This window comes from Monodelphis domestica, chromosome 2 (assembly GCF_027887165.1).
Source record: "Monodelphis domestica isolate mMonDom1 chromosome 2, mMonDom1.pri, whole genome shotgun sequence".
NCBI classification, from domain to species: domain Eukaryota; kingdom Metazoa; phylum Chordata; class Mammalia; order Didelphimorphia; family Didelphidae; genus Monodelphis; species Monodelphis domestica.
This window is the reverse complement of record NC_077228.1, coordinates 231,639,067-231,658,568: the sequence shown is the minus strand read 5'-3', so window position 1 is coordinate 231,658,568 and position 19,502 is coordinate 231,639,067. Positions and strand designations below refer to the sequence as shown.

The window sequence follows — 19,502 nt, the reverse complement described above, 5'->3', positions numbered from 1 at the left end:
ATATGTTAAATACGTTATATCTCATGAACAGAATCCTCTCTAAGGAACTAAACATCTGGCAGGCAGGAGCAGGAAGCATGTGCTAAAAATTATTCTATTACAAATAGCTAAAATTCTAGCATATTTTTAAAAATGAGCTTTTGGATTTGGATTTGGATTCAACAGGGGAAAAAATAGTTTTATCATAAAAATCTAATAATTTATTGCCATCACCTACATATTGTCACTGACTATGATTATTTCCAAGAACACTGACATCTATTTTTTTTTTAATTAAAATTTTATTTTCCCCAAACTTACCTTCTATCTTAAGAAACAATATTATTGTATTGGTAGAGGAGCAAGTAAGGGCTAGGCAGTGGAGGTTAAGTGACTTGCTCAGGGTCACAGAGCTAGGAAGTATCTGAGGCCATATTTTAGCCCAGGACTTCTTGTCTCTAGGTCTGGTGTTCAATCCACTGAGCTACCTGGCTGCCCCCTCAACATTTACTTCTTCAGATATCCTATACTACCCTCTGAAAACTTTTCTGAAGCAGTTTTAATGAGTTTCATTTTCAACCTTTTGTGCTTTTATCCTAATACTTAGAAAATTACCCATCTTGGGCATTCAAATGATTTAAGAAAAATACATAAATAACACTTGGAAAAATTATACCTTAGTTCATTTAACACAAACTGCTATTTACCAAAAACAAAATTAAGATCAGAGACCCAGAAAACAGGCATTATACACCTGGTTCTATTGCTGACTAGTTTTTGTTGAATCTGGACACCCTTCATTACAGGGTGCCAATAATAATAATAAGGGCAAGTATTAAAAATATACAAGTGAACATGATATGATTTTTTTATAATAAATAGTAATCATATCAGCAACAGAGATATAAATGTACACTTTTGAACATGAAGCCCACTTTCAGATGTCATAATAAAGGCCTCACCTACTGCAATAAATTTTTCATCATAAAGCCCTTATGGACTTAGATAAATAAATTCATGGTCTATCACATGAACTTGCCACAGCCCTTTCCTTTAAACAATAAAAGTCTTCCAAAATACAAGTTCCACTAAGTAAATCTCTGTTCCTTCTTTTATTCTGACAATCTAAAGAGGTTTATATTCTGGTCTCCAAGAGGAAGAGTTTGTGATTCTATTTTCTCTCCAAATCAGACTCAAAGAAAAAGTGTTCTAAAATATCAATGGCTTGTCAGAGCAAAACATACAATCAAATGGACCATATTTTCCACACTAAATGTTACTGATTTGGGTTCAGTCACTGCCTAGTCTTGTTAAAAGATTGAGCAGAAATTCACTTATTTGACATGGTGCCTTTCCAGCATACAAAAGAAAATTCCAGAGGCAATGTCTGAGATGGGTCAAATCAAAATGTTTTTAACTCTTTTCCTTTCTCAGTCTCTACTATCAAAGTTAACTCTATTTTTGGCTAGGGTTCCATTTTGATTCCTATTTTACTATCTAATTAGTAAGGAAAAGTATTTCTAATACCCATTGCAAAAGTTCTAGCTTTCTCACAACCAAATTTCTTCTGTAAGAACAGTAATTAAACTGGAAAAGAAAAGCTCAGTCAGAACAGAGGTAGTAAAGGCTGAGAAAATCATGAGCCAAAATCATCCTGAGATGGTTCTGCAGCAGTTGTTCTTGGTTGCACAAAACTGGCCTATTCATATAGCCCCTTTAAGCAGCACTCCCAGGATCCTGATAGAGATCATTTAAATTCTCCACTAAGACTCTCCAGTGGACATTATTTGGAGTTGAATCAGAGGTACAGACATGGAAAGGGCCTTAAAGGTCATCAATACACTGCCATGTCACTGATGCCTAGACAGAGGTTTTGTGATTTCTCCTGGGTCACTCAGTTAATACACATTGGAAGCAAGGTTCAAACCCAAAGTTTTCCTGACTCCCAAATTCTATGCTGTCTCATAATGGCACAAAGCCTCTTAGATACCTCCCCTGACCTTCTGAGCCACCCAGCACTGGTTAGCCAATTGGTAATCATCTAACTTACCTCTTTCTCTTTTTTTTTCTTTTGAACAAAACTAACAATTTGGGAGTTTCTTCCCATATGACAAACTAAATCAACTCATTCCTATACCTGGTGGCAATCATGAGGTGACTGCCAGCAATGCAAAAAGCCATTTCTTTCTGTTAAGACTGCAGTTACTCCAGGCTAATTGCTTACTTATCAGCCCCTCCGGTCAGTTTTCGAATGTAGGCATGGAAGGACATATGCTTCACAGGAGGTTCAAGATGGTTCAAGTAATCTTCATCAAATGGCTGCCAAAATGCAAATATTCAAGAGTCTGGTTATGCACCTGTCTGAGAACATGCAGGATACTGAAAAACAAGCAAACTAGATTCAACCGCTCACAGAAAAATAACCTAGCAGCATGTGCTCCCCCTGCAAGCCAAGCACAAGTGACATAAAAAGAAAAAAGTGGATGTTTTCTTTTAATTTACCCCTTTATTTAAAACCCCACAGATTTTCTCCTTGTATTTATATCTGCTCCATCAAAAAAGGCTTCAATTCAAAGAAGAACTTTACCAAAAAGTGCCACAAGAAGTCAGGTAAGTTGATCCAGAAAATGAGGGTAGTCTTGCTATAAATTCAGGGCTCCTGGTTACCAGTCAGCATTATCATGGAAACTCTTAATCTCAACAGGGCAAACTGGTAGAAGAGATCCAAGATTCAGGGCAGAAGTAAATCAATAGAATGACAAGCATAAAAACTGACAAGCACAGCTTTGTGTCAGTTTTTTAAAAGGATTGGCTGGAGAGTTTATTGTAAATGGTGCCTCTTTATCACAGTAAAACAAATGCTTTAACCATACATAATCCACAGAGAAGGTCACTACCATAAATAAGGACTCAACCTCTTTCTGCAGCTCACATTGATGGGAATATGAAGCCCAGGGCAATAAATACATTAAGTTCTTCAAATTGATACTACTGACCAAGAAGAAATTTAAGGAAAAGTATGTAGACAGTTTCATGAAAGAGATCATCAACTAACACTAAAATATATGTAAGCATGCATACACATGCATGCACACACGCGCGCACACACACACACTCTCTCTCTCAAAAAAAAAATTTCTTACCTCGAGAGGTACACAGTGCACACATTTCCCCAAAGGACCATGTCGGCAACTAGGATGATAAACCAAAAAAATAAGCATAAATTAGATTGTTTTTCTGCTGCTGCCTACTAACATTTTACCAGTTGAAAAAATATATATCACTTAATACATTATTACACAGAAAGTTTCAGAAGATTATTTAAGAATACTTTTTTGCGGGGGGCAGCTAGGTAGCTCAGTGGAGTGAGAGTCCTCAGTTCAAATCTAGCCTCAGATACTTCCTAGCTGTGTGACCCTGGGCAAGTCACTTAACCACCATTGCCTAGCCCTTACCATTCTTCTGCCAATACACAGTATTGATTCCAAGAGGAAGGTATGGGTTTAAAAAAAAAAAGAATACCTTTTTTTCTGCTTATTAAAGATTTATAATCTTTTTTTTTTTTAATCAAATTAAATTTCCCCCTATCCCTTTCTACTCTGGAAAAGTCATTCCTTAAAGAATTAAAAAAAAAAGAAATTAAAAGAAAATTCAGCAAAAAATCATGCTGAAAAACAAAAATCAGACATTATGAACATTCTATCTCCCCATTCTTATCTCCCTATCACTGTTATGTCTTCTACTACACAATTTTCTATTGATAGCATGTTAAAGTTTAAAAAAAAAAAAGCCACATGCACATTTCAGTTTGAAAAGATTTCCATATAAAGTTAACTGACTTCATTTCTTCCAAAGAACTACATTCAAGGTCTTTTGAAAAGATTTCCAATGAAGTTACAGGTCATAAAAGAAGAGCTTGTATTGGTTTCCTAAAAGGAAACCCAAATGGAGGACGAGTGCTGCTAATGGTTTCAGCTGAGACATGGATTAAAGCCAACTACAGCTGAGTACCACTTGTGGTTCTTTAAGAAATAAAAGTTGCTAATGCAGCATTTGAAATCCCAATGTTTCAATGTCAGCACTACATCATACTGACAAAGTTATACAGTTAAAAAGAGTCATTACTACAGAGACAAACAATTTTCTCTCAGAGATGTGCTCATATCTCTGAGTGTAAACCAGGAGATTTCTACTTGATCTCTTACAAACAACCACCAAAAAAACTCCTAAATATATGTATGAGTGCATATACATTTTACATAATCATATGATTTATATAAATATTCAAAGAATAAGTGATTTCTTGGGCAAGGAAAAACTCAAGAGTGGAAGGCCCATCCTACTTATATGCTATTAAAAATCTGCTTGCTACAAATGTAAACTATAGTCATAATTTTATGGCAAAAAATTCAGTTTTGCCCATTTCAAACTTTTCAAGTCTCATTTTGTTGCCTCAATGATTCAATGTAAGTTTTTAGAGGCTGAAACTTAAGAATAATCATTCTTAAGGACTAACTTACAGCTGCTTCTTTCTCATGGTCATTTTTTCAAACTTTTTCAGGCACTTTACAAATTTCTTCTGAAAGTATAGGTTAGAAAAATTCTGAATCTCTGAGAGAAAACTAACCAGATGATTTGAGGTGAGTTTATCCGAGAACTGATTTAGAAATTACTCCTCAAATTCAATACTTGATTTTTTCATTAGATACTTATTAGACTCAGACTTATACTTCATGTCTAGTTTTATTGGTTATTGGTCCACATTGGACATATATATAAAATCCCTATAATTCCCTCTATCATTTGTCTTAAGATTGCTTAAATAAGAAAGAAATGAACTATTTGATCACACTCAACACTTACAGTTGTGGATCTCGATTCCTGTAAATCTTCCCATCCTGCTTACTAAGGTATTGATCAATCTCATCTTCTACCACATTGGGAGCTCCCCAAGCACGTAATGCTTGTGTGGAAGAAGTTTCCATGTCAGATGAGGGTCCAGCAAGGCTCGAGGGAAACAGGAACAACAAATCGCCATGTCTATTCAAATAAAAAACATTAAATGCATGCTTTTATCAATAGTGGTTTAGTGAACTGTGTACAAGATCAAAGGAAATATGTAGAAGCCCCTAACATAAACAAATGATTGTATCAACTATTATAATAAATGTTCAGTTTTCATCCTCTTGTTTTAAATGTTCCTTACCATAAAAAAAAGTATATCTTTGTCATCTCTAATTGTGTTCCATTCAAAAAAAAAATTGACAAATTTTCTATTATTTTCAATGTAAAACATGTTCTCTAGCTCAGATTTGTATACTGCTGACCCCAAAGAAGACCCATTAACACTCTAAAGTCAAAGTGCTATAATCTTGGTACTAGATAAAAATTATCTTTTCTCACTTTATTTTAATCATCCTAGGAGCTTCTGGTCAAAATTCTTTAGGTCTTATAGAGATTAGGTATGAAACTGTTCTCAGTAAAACAAGCCACTTCTGCTAAGTATTCACTTTATCATCTGCTTACCAATTATACTTGGCTTATATGTGTTTAGAGCCAAAAACTTCATAGATTGGGGTTCAGACGACTCTGATTTGGATATTTCTGTTGTCTGCCTATGTGACTTTGTGCAATCTACGTACAATAACTCTTCTACAAACTGAGATAATACCTATAAGACCTGCTTTATAGTGCTACTGTAAGGGTCAAATGATGCAATGTAAGTAAAACATTTGGTAAACTCTAAGTCAGTTTACTATTATTATTATAGCATTATTAATTCTCAACTCCTTTGCTCTACATAGATTATTTTTTCTATTCTCTCCAATATCATAATGCCAGAACAGGAAAAAAGATGAACTACCTTCTGAAAGATGGTTCTTAAGACCCTACCAGGAGTACAAACATTTGCAATAATAGAAATACATATATTGGCTCCCTATCACCTCCAGGATCTTCTATAAAATCGTCTGACATCTAAATCCCTCCACAATCTGGCCTCTTCTTGCCTTTCCCATGAATTCCACAATCCACTGACACTGGTCACTTTGCTGTTTCTCATTTCCAAGCATCACTGCACTAGCTATCTACCATGCTGAGAATGCTCTCTTCACCTTTAACTTTTAATTGCCCTGGCTTCCTTCAAGACTCAGTTCAAATCCTACACTCTTCAGAAGGCCTTTCCTAGACCTCCTACTGCTTCAGATTACCTTTCATCTATTTTGTACACATCTTGTTTGTACATAGTTGTTTGCCTGTTGTTCCTCTCGACAGAATTTGAGTTGCTTGAGGGCAGCGTTTTCACTTTGTTTTGTATAGTTGGCATATAATAAATGCTTAACAAATGCTTGTTGATACAATATTATTTCCAGGAAACACACAGGCAAATATTATGAGGAAGCAGCTAGTTCCATTAGAATAGGTTTATGCAAATAAATAAAGCCAGGGCAGCGAGATGACTCAGTGGATAGATCCAGGCGTGGAGTCATTAGGATCTGAATTCAAATTTGACCTCAGATACTTCCTAGCCATGTGACCCTGGACAAGTCACTTAACCCTAATTGCCTAGCCCTTACCAGACTTTTGCCTTGGAAAGGATACTTAATAAAAATTCTAAGATAGAAGGTAAAGGGTTTTTTTGGTTTCATTTTATTTTTTAATAATTAAAAAAAAAATATATATATATATATAAAGCCCCCAGTAAGAAAACTGATGCTCAGAAAATTAGTGCCACTACTCTTATCTTGGATTACTGCTAACTATATGATTTGCACTCTAACAACTGGCTAAACAGCAGGGTCTTGCAATGTTATAATGAGGTTTGCTGATAACAAATTAATAACATGAAAAATGATATTGGTCAATGTTACATGTGAGATCAATCAAAAAACACTTATTAAAAGCCTATTAAGTGTCAGGAACTGTGCTAAGCACTAAAGATGTCTACAATTTACACTAAACTTACTACGCTTTTCTCATACTAAGTATAGTGCTTAAAAAAGACTTAAAAAGATCTTAATGCTCATATGTTTGCTGGGTAGTAACACCAAACATACATCCAAGAGTCACAGAATTAATGCAATGGAGTGCTCTCCGGAGGAGATCCCTGGAAAGTATACTAATTTAAGGGTCCTGCAGACTGCAAATGTGATTAAGGTACACCCAGAAAACCTGGAGAGAAACAGTGAAATAAAAGAGGGGAACAGTAGAGCAGGAGTCCCCACTAGCACTGGTGCCTGACTATAAAGGGAAGCAATGAATTCAAGAGGATTCTGCCATCTAAGAATAAAAACCGCAGCCTGTGGGGAAACCATATCTTTTGTACAATGGAGATCTTCAGGTATAAAGTTAATTGACTTGATTTCTTCCCAAAGAACCACGTTCAAGGTCTTTTGTTCTTAAGAAGCTGAGTGTGCAGCTTATCCAATCTCAGTACACTTAAGCTACAAATCTTTTCCCTCAATGACTTAGCTCTCAGAATACTGCAAGTCAATCAAATCTAGCTCAACAATAACTGCAGACTCAGTTTGACTGCTTAACACCTTGCAAGAAATATGACAGCCCATATATTGGTCTGTAAATAGGAAAGCATCTAGACTACCTTGACGAGATAAGTTATAAATGAATCTAGTTCACGCAGACAACATTTGCCACATAAAATTCTCCCCACTGAGTACTTACTTAATTTTTAACAGGTTAAGGGATTTGTTTGGTGATGCTGTTATCTCTCCTGTCTTGTTTCTATTGATGTAAACTGAGAAACCATTATTCTGGAAGCCAAACTCCTTTGCAACCTAAAACAAATCCAAAACAAAGGTATAAACATAAACAAACACACACACACACACACACACACACACACACACACACACACACACACACACGAGAACACACCCAGATTTTCTAAATTCTTAGGTTCAGAAAATCCTGCATTTACTGGGATCATTCATCATTATTTTGCTAACTTTTGAGTAATTAAAAAAAAAATTCCCTCTGAAAAGATAGGTGGCATTTCCTACATATATGATGCTCACTCCAAAGTCAACTAGAGTAAAGAAACTAAGTTTGAAAGAATCCTGTACAAACATGCAGAATGTAAAAGAAAATATGGTAAAATAATAATAATAAAATTAATGAAAATATAAAGGAACAGATATAATCACAATTTGATTCAATTTTTATAAAGTATCCACTATGTACAAAGTAGATGAATAAAATAGTTTCTATCCTCAACTTATAATTTAACAAGGACAATAAGACAATACAAATTAGAATATAAGTGCACAGAGAGGTCAAACAATGATCATACTGAAGTATATTTCAAATGTTCATGATTTAATTAGTGTAGGCACTTCCACAAAAAAAAAATGTCAATCTTCAGCTTGTTAATAGACAATCTTTACTAATCTGCCACTTACTCTTCCATGCCCACTCCCCCAAAAAATCAATTTCCTGGTGATGAGTTTCTCTAAATTCTGATAAATTGGTCCTTGGATACCAGACTCCACTGCCAAGCTCCCATTTGAATCCATTCAGCTTGGTAGTGCTGCCAAAGTTTATGATTTGCTGGCAGTCTTCAAGAATCCAGGGTCACCTTCAACCATGATGAGGTATTAGAATAGAACTTTACTAGAGAAAGAGTAATAATAACCATGATTCCTGATTTAATAGTGTCTTACAAAGTGCTTTCTGAATTGCTATGATTACATGGAAAATACTTTTAACTAGGGAGCAGTGTTGGGTGAAAAATCATGGAAGGCTTCCTGATGGAAACAGTCAGTACTGGATCTGACTGAGTCAGCTTAAGCTGGATCTCAAAGGATGACAATTATTTCAACAGTAACAGATAGATGAGAAATAGGGAAGGAGGAACACATTCCAGGTAAAGAGCAAAGGCATAAAGAAGTGAGACAAGTTCAAGGGAATGATGTGTACTTCAGTTTAGCTAGATCATGAAAAACATAATGGGGAGTGCTGTCAGAAAAAGCTAGAAAGGAAGATGGTGCCAGACTATGGTGAGTCCTGGTTCTGAGGCTCACAGAGTTGTAGTTTATTCAATAGACAAAAGAAAACCACGAAAGGTTTTTGAGTGGTGGAGGTAAATGATCAAAGTTGCACTTAGGAAGACTACTTTGGCCATCATTTGCAGGATGGACTGGAGCAAAGAGATACTAAAGGAAGGAAAACATCTTAGTACTCCCTTTCTCATTTGAATTTTAAAAACAGGTTCTTAAAGATGAACTTGTTTTTTCCATTCTTTTAAAATTCTGTTTTTAGGGGGCAGCTGGGAATCTCAGTGGATTGAGAGCCAGGCCTAGAGAAGGGAGGTCCTAGGTTCAAATCTGGCCACAGACATTTCCCAGCTGTGTGACTCTGGGCAAGTCACTTAACCCCCATTGCCTAGTATTACAAAGTATTGACTCCAAGATGGAAGGTAAGGATTTTTTTTAAATCTGCTTTTAATGTAGCTGGATACACTAGTATTAAAAAAACAAAAATCTTAGTCAAAATAGATAATAAAATTTGATTCTTATTTATTTTTAAGAATAAAAAACAATTTTAATGTAAAGAACATTTTGTAACTTGATATCAAATAGTTGCCCTAAAGATATATAGCAGATGCACAAGAATCACTCTGTTTTTCAAATGGTCACCTCTATACCAGTTCCTTTCTTTACTTTTAAAAACAACTTTCAGCAAAGAGAGGGATATCAAAGGTAAACATCAGAAATGTGGTAGAAGAGATTAATGAATTGAGTGGAAGAGCTGAATAAATAACCCCTAAGATCTCTACAAATCTATGAAATATATTTTAAAAAAACTTTTTTTAAACCACAGTTGGAAAAACCAAATTCTCAAGGTGAAACAAAGTAAAAAATTAAACTAGTTATCAAATGTTATCAAGTATGATGCTATTAAGGACTAGATGACAAGACATTTATATTAATCAATGAATTTATAAAATGGTGACACAGATAGAATAGGAAGAGTCAATAATACTTACTACCCTTACTTTTCTTAAGGCAATTTTTTTGAAGGGACAGGATGGGATGCACTTTAAAAGCACGTTTCAGACCAGTTCTGCCTTTATTTTTATGAATAATTCTGGGAAATTTCACCTGGCCAATGGGTGCTCTATGATGGTCTGCTGAAGAGAGTAGAAACAACAATGCTCACAAATCACATCCCATCAATACAATCCCTCCAGACTATCAACAGCAGGGGCTGTTATGTATGCAATCTCCCTAAGAAAGGCAAAATGCAACATAAACTGCTAGGAGGGAAGTATTGGGATCAATACTTGATCAAGAATTAAGCTCTTCTGCTAGCAAATCAAAGGCAAAACTCAAAGGTCTGTCTTCTGGTTTTCCCCAGGAAAAAGAAAGCAAATGTTGATGTTTCTTGTTGTTTCACAGTACTTGATAATTCTGTTTCTAAACTGAACATCAAAGCCTCTAGCAAGTTAAAAGAGTCACATCTTAGAATGCTTGTAGCAATCTTATGACCTCAAAAATTCCAAGTAAAGAATTAATTCAATGTACTCCTCATATTTCTAGTTCATATTCTCCCTTACGGTTCAATCTTTTATCTCATTCATATAGTCTATGAAGAGATCTTACACAGAGCATCAGTATCATCTCATATTTCTAAAAACTGCTAGCAAGTGTCTATTACTCAGGTTAAAAAAAAACAAAAAGGAATTTAAAATTTTTGCGCAAGACTCCTTAGAGCCTTATAATTAATATTTCATGGCCTTTCTTTTATTCATACTGTTTACATATTCAAACTGTTTATACCATGTGAATAGGCAAAAAAAAAGCATCATCAACAAACAGAAATAGTTTAAGTTAAGTCTCTTACTTTTCAAAAAAGGTTTAATAGTTTCTTACCAGCAATTTGTCTTCAAAGGTTCCAAGGGTCAACCAGTTTAACTATAAATCCAACCCCAAGATCTTATAGAATACTGACCCAATTACAACTCAGAAGCAGGAGAGACGTGAGTGAAGAGACATGGGGAAGTTTGGGGTGGGGGAGGGGAGCAGACAGCTAGAGGAAAAGGATAAACTGCTGAAAGGTAAATACCAAAATCATAAATACCTTTTTCAAAAATGTTGCAGCTGTTTCTCTCTTTGTTGCAGTGATCCGCTTTACCCCCTCTGGTGATTGGACACGGATTATCTGTTAAAAATGAAACAAAAAGGAGTTACTGAGAAGAAACATAAAGTCCTGTCCCATTATCTGGTTGAGACAAAAATAAAAATGACAGTAGCTTTTTTAAACACTAAAACAAAGCCTTTCACAGAAACGTCAGAAGTCATGGACCATACTCTTTTTCCCCTTCTCAATATCAAATCAATTCTTTCTAGAAGATGAAATGGTGAAAAGAAAGATTTGCAATCATCATCAGGTAATATCATATTATCTAAAAGCATAGCCCTGACTTGTAAGTTTAAGATTATTTTGAAAAGAGCAATGGTTTTTATGTTTCATGCTGAATAACACAGCTTGCATTTTAGGAATTATAAAAAACTAGATCTGGGACAGTGGGATTATTTTTATCCTGAGCCTTTGATATTTATTCAAGAAAGAAAACACACATCATCACTGAAAGAAGATTCAAAGTCCTTCTAAAACAGAATTCACTTGATTCTGGAATCCTTCCACAAAAGCACTGGCTGACCTGTAGTACAAGAAATCAAATCACCATTAATCCTTGGTAAGCAGTACAAAAGAATTAAGAAATATAGTCCTGTGCCATAATAGAGAAAACAATGCATTCTTATAGGAGTAAAAGCCTGTTATTTCACTAGTACAGGGAATCTCCAAAGAAAAAAACTCCCTCTCCAATGCAGACAGGTACCTTCTTTACAACTTGGTTTTAGGGAGCTGACTGGGGCACTGTAAGATTGGGTGATTTACCTAGGGTCACAGAACCAGTAAGTGTCAAAGATGGCACTTGGGATCACATCTTTTGAGCTATATTCACTTAGCACACTGCCTCTATACTTTTTATAGCAAGCTTAAAAAAATCAGGTACGGAATAGGTTGGGAAGTATATATGTTTGTCCTCTGAAAGAGGTCATCACTTCTCAGGATTGAAATTTTTCATTTGAATCAGCTATTGCTTCATTCAAAGAGTGCTGTTGAAACAGAAGGACAATATTGTTGAAAAATAAATGCTGTTTTAGCCATATGAAGAACAGAAACTGTCCATGTAACAACAGATTGCCAGAAAGTACTTCGGCTATGGTTATTTTTTTTCAGCATTTACTGAACTGTTTATTACACAAAAGTAAAAACTCGTATGAGAAATGTATGATCTGTTAAAAATTATTTCCACTATTATATGACAAAGCAGCCCATTGGCTCATGACTCTCTGAACTTAACACATTCTGGTATGGAATTCATCAAGATTAATTCATGTCCTCCTAAAACAAAGGATCACAGGATTTGGCATTGGAAGTTAGGAATCCTAAAGATCTAATCTAAACCCTCACTCTGGACTTAAGAGAATAGAGATGACCTTTTTTTTCCCATGGTTACAGATAAGCAAAAGACTCAGAATTCAAATTCAAGTCCTCTGACTCCAAGTACAGGGCTCATTATACTTTAACACTGGATGTCTTTTTTGTCTAATAAAACAAAAACTTTTGTCTGAAAAAATTTGTCATCAATTTCTAGGTTTAAAGCAGTTTATTTCTATGAACATTCCATTCATTAAAAGTTTAGAAAAAATTAGTTTACCTTTTAATCTAAACTTTTTAAACTTGTGTTAACAAAAACACAGAATAGCCCTTTTAATTTTTAGATTGTCCATGTTACATATAAATTCAAATTTCTATAAATGTCTCCACATTAAAAAGTATTATTTCAAAGTAAAGCATATACATACTTATAAAAACATTTCCATTAATATTTGAATCTTCTAGCTCTAAAACCAAGATTTAACTAGAAAAAGTATTCAGCTGCTTGTTGTTCTACATTAGGAATATTAAAACTAGATCCTAAATTATCAATTCTGTTCAAAAAACACAAGGTAGTTATTTCTTCCCTAAGAGACTGACTGCCAGGTTTCTAAAATAGTTTCTCAAACTAAAGAAATTATTCTGACTTATTATCTTAAACAGCACCTACTGCCAAACCAATCTCGTTTTCTGACAATAAAAGACAAAACTAATTTATACTAGTTCTAGTAAATACAGGCTTGAGTGTATATCTACATTTTGTATTAACTAAAGAATTTCTCCAACTATAAAACAGGAATAACTACAATCCCTAACTTCACAGAAACAATGTTTAAAATCAATATTCTTGGGACTTCAACTTTTTTTTGGGGGGGGGTCACATATCCTTTTAGTAGTATGGTGAAACCTATGTATCCTTTCTCAGAATAATATCTAGATGATCTCAAAAATACTCAATATCTAAATTCTATTTTCCTCCAAAAGATAAATGTATTTCAAAAATGTATGTTTAGCTGTCTTTTTCTCAATATCATTAGACTTAAGAACAAATGAACTGAAGGGTTTAAGTTGCAGCTTTAAATAACCAACAATCCCTAACCAATTTCTAGCTCCAAGTCACTTGATTTCTGCCACCTTTTAAATTTCTGCAACCTCATATTTAAAAGCACCGATATTTTATTTTCAAATTTTTTCTTATGCCATTCCTTCTCTCCTTCCCTCGAGATAGAAACACCAGTGAATCTGGTGCCATAAAACAGAAATTTAAATAGGGGCAGTAGAGTTTAGTGGAAAGTCTAGAACCAAGAAGTTTGGCTCAACATAGAGATATCCAGGGAGTGCCGATTTCACCCTGAAGAGCTGCCCAAACAGCAGGTGCAAGAAGAGCCATCCCCAAGACCCGGCCATCACTCATCTCACTCCACAGCTACTTCCATTCTCCTTCTTTATATACCACCAAAATGTTACTGACCAAATCATCCCTACTAATCTTTCAGAGACATTTGTTTCTTTGTTAAAGCACTTAAAACTTATCGCCTAAGAAACAACCACTTTCTATGTTTTCTGATAAAGATCTGATTTTGCTTCAAGGTATTGGGGGGGGGGGGGGGGGTAAAAGCCTGATTTCCTTAGCACAGGTCAAGAAAGGAAAAATAAACTTCTTTTGCCACATTCCTTTTAGGCAAGCATTTAACAAGCTTTTCTTGAAAATTAAAAAAAAAAAAGTCGCATTACTAGACTTCTGTCCTGAACCTCCTCTGGAGAGGAGGGAGTTTTTTCTGTGGTGTCCTTATTTGTGGCTACTCTGGTCCTTGTAATTTAGAAAGAGGAAAAGGTGGGGGGCAGAATGGAGAAAAAGGGAGGTGATGGAAGAGAGGGGGGTGGATTCCGGCCGCTGCTATGGAGTGTAGGGAAAGGGGATCTCTCTCAATTTGGGACTTTTCCTCTCCCGGCTCCAAGGTCGGTGTGTTCCCCAAGGCAGACTGACTCTCTTTCGGACCCTCAGAGACTACGTCCCAAGGGAGGGCCGAGGATGAGTAAGGGCCCAGATGACAGGGCCAGGAAGGGGGAACGCCGGAAGGCCCGAGTGCCAGGAGGCCAGGGAGACTTGGGTCCACGCCCCGCAGGCCTCGGCGGTGAAATCTGCTGCCTCATCTTGGAGGCGCCCCACTCGGCTCGCCCTCCCGGCCCGCACCGGCCGGCCCGCGGGGAACTGACTCACGATGCTCTCGGCCATGGCCGCTTCTGCCGTCTCCGGGCCCCAGCGCCCGGCCCCCGCCGCCAGCGCCGCCGCCCGCCGCCCCGAGTGGCCCGCAGCCGCAGCTCCGGCTCTAGCCTTGGCTCTGGCCTCGCTCCTCCGACCGCTCCGCAGCCACCACCGCCGCTCCAGCTCCGCCCGCCCGGCCTCAGCCTGCAGCCGACGTGCCAGTGCCACGCTCAACGCGCTCCCCTAGACACGCAGAGCCGGAAACAAGGTTCCGGCTTCCACCGCGGGAAGGTCCCAGACACCACCCCTCCCCCCCGCTACCTTCCCATGTCTGTCCTTCTCTGGGCCTCTGGGAGCTGTCCAGAGACCTCCTCCACCCCCCTATTGCTTGTACCCTCCTACAGTATTCTCCACACTGGGAAAGAAAGCCCAAGGCTTGTCTCCTATTTTAGAAGATAAACTCCCTGTGGGCAAGAACGATTTCTTTTACAACTTAGTGCCTGGCTTTCAATAAATAATTCTTTGTTTTTATCTTAAGAAATTTACTGGGTAAAAAAAGAAATTAAGGCATGTTCACAAGTATACTTCAAGACAGATCATGAGAGAGGCAGCTGGGAAACTCAGTAGACTGAGAGCCAGGCCTAGAGTCAGGAGGTCCTGGGTTTTCATCTCAGACACTTCCCAGCTGTGTAACCCTGGGCAAGTCACTTAACCCCCATTGCCCAGCCTTTACCACTCTTCTGCCTTGGAACCAATACACAGTACTGATTCCAGGTTGGAAGGTAAGGTTTAAATTAAAAAAAAGAAAAAACATGATAACTGCATAAGAAAATGTAAAGTGCTTAGGAATTCAGAGAGGAAGTAATCAATCTACCATTAAATGCCTACTATGTGCCAGGGACAAAGCTAAGCATACAATCTTGAGGCCCTCAAGAATTTTACAATATATTGGGGCAGAGGGGCTCAAATATATACAAAGCAAGCTGTATCGAACCAGCTAGGTGGCATTGTGGGCTTTGAATCAGAAAGACATCTTCAGGAGTTCAATTCCAGCCTTAGACACTTACTGGCTGTGTGACCCTGGCTAAGTCATTTAATCCTCGTTGCCTCAGTTTCCTCATCTGTCAAATGAGTTGGAGAAGGAAATGGCAAACCACCCCAAATGCCTTTGCCAAGAAAACCCCAAAATGGGGTTGTAAAGAGTAGGACATGACTAAATAGCAACAAGCAACTATATTACTGAATAAATAGAAAATCATTACAATGCTAGACCTGGAGTCAGGGAAACTCATATTCCTGAGTTCAAAGCTGGCCTCAGACACTTACTGGCCTGTATAACCCTAGTCAAGTCATGTCAACTTGAATACATAAAATTACCAAAGTAGTAATTATAAAAGGGTCTTTAATGGACACAAGATGATTATGATACAGGGTCCCTCCACTGCACTGGAACACTGGGATATCATTGAGAAATAGAGGAAATGTGGTATAAATATATTGGGGAGGCACAGCTTTGAGAAGGGGTTACATAAGTTGTTTTACATAACAACCAAAAATCCATAGCCTGGGAAAAGGTGGTCAGAGATTGGGAAAGATGAGAGGGGTACACTTGCCCTCAGGCAATTTTTGGCTCTGGGAACCAGTGGAAGATATTCTCCACTAAATTCCACATCACTGGGGACAGTTGGGTTGCTCAGTGGATTGAGAGCCAGGCCTAGAGACAAGAAGTCCTAGGTTTAAATCTGGCCTCAGACACTTCCCAGCTGTGTGACCCTGGGCAAGTCACTTGACCCCCATTGCCTAGCCCTTACCACTCTTCTGCCTTGGAACCAATACACAGTATTGATTCCAAGACGGAAGGTAAGGGTTTAAATAAATAAATAAATGAATGAATGAATAAATAAATAAATAAATAAGTTCCACATCACTTAACCTTTTTTGCTTCAGCTTCTTGCAGGGTGGAATTCTAATGGGTGAAATTTTGGTGAAGAGAAAAACCAAGTTTCTACTTTTTTTTTTTCTTTCTCCCTTAGGAGATGAAGGAGCCAGTCTTTCCCAAATCCACTCCTCTTAAGTCCCCAAGGGCATTAATTTTTTTCTCTAATTATCATGTTTTTCCTCTTTCTAATTGTTAGGGCTTAGGGCAGTGATGGCAAACCCATGGCGCAGACACCAAAGTTGGCACACAAAGCGCTCTTTGTGGGCACAAGCCTGCCCTCCCTCCCCACCCCCAGAGTTCATTACTAGAAAGGCAGAGGAACTCAGATAGAGCTGCTCCCCTCCCCCTCTACATCATGCCTGACAACATCTTCTCACATTCTCAACCCTCTGCCCAGCAGCCCAATGGAAGTACACGGTGGGGTAAGGTGGGTGGCTCACTGGAGGCAGAGCTGGAGGAGAGCAGAGCCCTCAGGCCACTCCCCTCCCCTCTCCACATTCACTAAGGACATTCATCACTTCACCCACTCCTCTGTCCAGCAGACCAATGGGAGCACTTTCTCCCTCCTTGGGTGGGGGGGGGGGGGTAGGGGAAGGGAGTGTACCTAGCACTCAGTGGTGGGGAGTGGCATAGCACTCTGTCTCTAAAAGGTTTACCACCATCACTGGCTTAGGGAGACATAAGGGGAGGAGGGGTCTTTAGCCTCTAGCAAGGAAGAAGAAAATTAGCCTGCCATTCACTGCCTCATCAGTGTTTCTTCCCATCATGTAAAAACGTTTACTCATAGCTTAGTCTGTGATCAATGCATCTAGATTCCCTTATTCTTTTTCCTGCTTTGGGGGAATTAGAACATACACATATATTTCTTTTCGTTAGCCTTTTTCTCTTTCTGAGGGTTCAAGACTAATCAAAGAGATTTTTATGATTACTATTATGTGTATATATATATACATATATACATACATATGTATGTGTGTGCATTTGTATATATAGTATATATTTATGTACATAAATATATGTATTTCAGTTGCCAAATATAATTGTTAGCCTTCCCTAGAGTGGTTTTTAATCCTTTCTAGCCCCCACCCCATCTAAGGTCATGTACTAGCACCCAAGAATATACTCAACAACGTTTGGTTGGGAGTAACTAGCTTCTTTAAAAGCAGATGCTAAGGGGCAAATGGGTGGCTCAGTGGATTGAGAGCCAGGCCTAGAGACAGGAGGTTCTAGTTTCAAATCTAGCCTTAGACACTTCTTAGCCAGGTAACCTGGCAAGTCACTTAATTCCCGTTGCCTAGCCCTTACTACTCTGCCTTGGAACCAATACAAATATCAATTCTAAGATGGAAGGTAAGGGTTAAAAAAAAAAGCAAATGACTGAAAAACAGAAAGCAAATAAAGCTTTGAAAGAATGAGTAATTGGAAAAAAAGATTCTGTGTGAAAGAGTCAAAGGAGATAAGGTGATAGACAAGTCTATAAGGAGGTCATTACTAGTAAAGGGACAGCTAAGTTTCCTTCCTGAGGCTGGTGCTCCCTGAGATGACCCAGACCAACCTCAATATTTTCTTACCTCTGGTGCCATCTCCTTGAGTAAGACATTGATTACTCTTACCTCCCAGAAGGGTAAAACCTGTATCTTTTTTTTTTACCCTTATTTTCTGTCTTAATAATAAACCTAAGACAGAAGGGTAAGGACTAGGCAAATGGGGTTAAGTAACTTGCCAAGGGTCACACAACTAGGAAAGGCTGAGGTCAGATTTGAACCCAAGTCAGTCCTCTCAACTCCAGGCCTGATGCTCTCATTCACCAGTGATGGCAAACCTTTTAGAAATGGACTGCCAGAAAATGACCATCCTACCCAAACTCATCTATCTATTTAGTGCCATACCCATAGAACTTCCAAAATTTTTTTTTACTGATTTAGAAAAAACCATAACAAAATTCATTTGGAAGAACAAAAGATCAAGGATATCCAGGGAAATAATGAAAAAAAAATACAAAGGAAGGGGGTCTTGCAGTCCCAGATCTCAGACTATATTACAAAGCAACAGTCATCAAAACAATTTGGTACTGGCTAAGAGACAGAAAGGAGGATCAGTGGAATAGACTGGGGGCAAGCAACCTCAGCAAGACAGTATATGACAAACCCAAAGATACCAGCTTTTGGGACAAAAATCCACTATTTCATAAAAACTGCTGGGAAAATTGGAGGACAGTGTGGGAAAGATTAGGCTTAGATCAACACCTTACACCCTACACCAAGATAAATTCAAAATGGGTGAATGACTTGAACATAAAGAAGGAAACTATAAGAAAATTAGGCAAACACAGAATAGTATACATGTCAGACCTTTGGGAAGGGAAATACTTCAAAACCAAGCAAGAATTAGAAAGAATTACAAAATGCAAAATAAATCATCTGGATTACATCAAATTAAAAAGTTTTTGTACAAACAAAACCAATGTAACCAAAATCAGAAGGGTAGCAACAAACTGGGAAAAAATCTTCAAAAAACCTCTGACAAAGATTTAATTACTCAAATTTATAATGAACTAAATCAATTGTACAAAAAATCAAGCCATTCTCCAATTGACAAATGGGCAAGGGACATGAACAGGCAGTTCTCAGCCAAAGAAATCAAAACTATTAATAAGCACATGAAAAAGTGCTCTACATCTCTTATAATCAGAGAGATGCAAATCAAAACAACTCTGAGGTATCACCTCACACCTAGCAGATTGGCTAACATGACAGCTATGGAAAGTAATGAATGTTGGAGGGGATGTGGCAAAGTGGGGACATTAATGCATTGCTGGTGGAGTTGTGAATTGATCCAACCATTCTGGAGGGCAATTTGGAACTATGCCCAAAGGGTGATAAAAGAATGTCTGCCCTTTGATCCAGCTATAGC

The 19,502-nt window shown here is 37.6% G+C and overlaps 1 protein-coding gene across 2 annotated transcripts in view; it reads right to left on the bottom strand.

Moving 5' to 3' along the window:
* The window catches only part of NPLOC4 (NPL4 homolog, ubiquitin recognition factor), a 59,657-nt gene extending 44,776 nt beyond the window's left edge, over window positions 1-14,881 (bottom strand). Inside the window, exons 1-6 of one of the 2 annotated variants that reach the window (XM_007482873.3) lie at window positions 14,666-14,881; window positions 11,077-11,157; window positions 7,660-7,772; window positions 4,843-5,019; window positions 3,123-3,171; window positions 2,204-2,298 (exon numbers count right to left, since the gene is read on the bottom strand). In XM_007482873.3, the coding sequence (XP_007482935.1) occupies window positions 2,204-2,298; window positions 3,123-3,171; window positions 4,843-5,019; window positions 7,660-7,772; window positions 11,077-11,157; window positions 14,666-14,680 (530 nt within the window). In that variant the 5' untranslated portion in view covers window positions 14,681-14,881. The remainder of the gene's footprint in view (window positions 1-2,203; window positions 2,299-3,122; window positions 3,172-4,842; window positions 5,020-7,659; window positions 7,773-11,076; window positions 11,158-14,665) is intronic. The other variant, XM_001379809.5, reaches the window with a different exon arrangement.
* Between the last annotated feature and the right edge of the window lie 4,621 nt (window positions 14,882-19,502).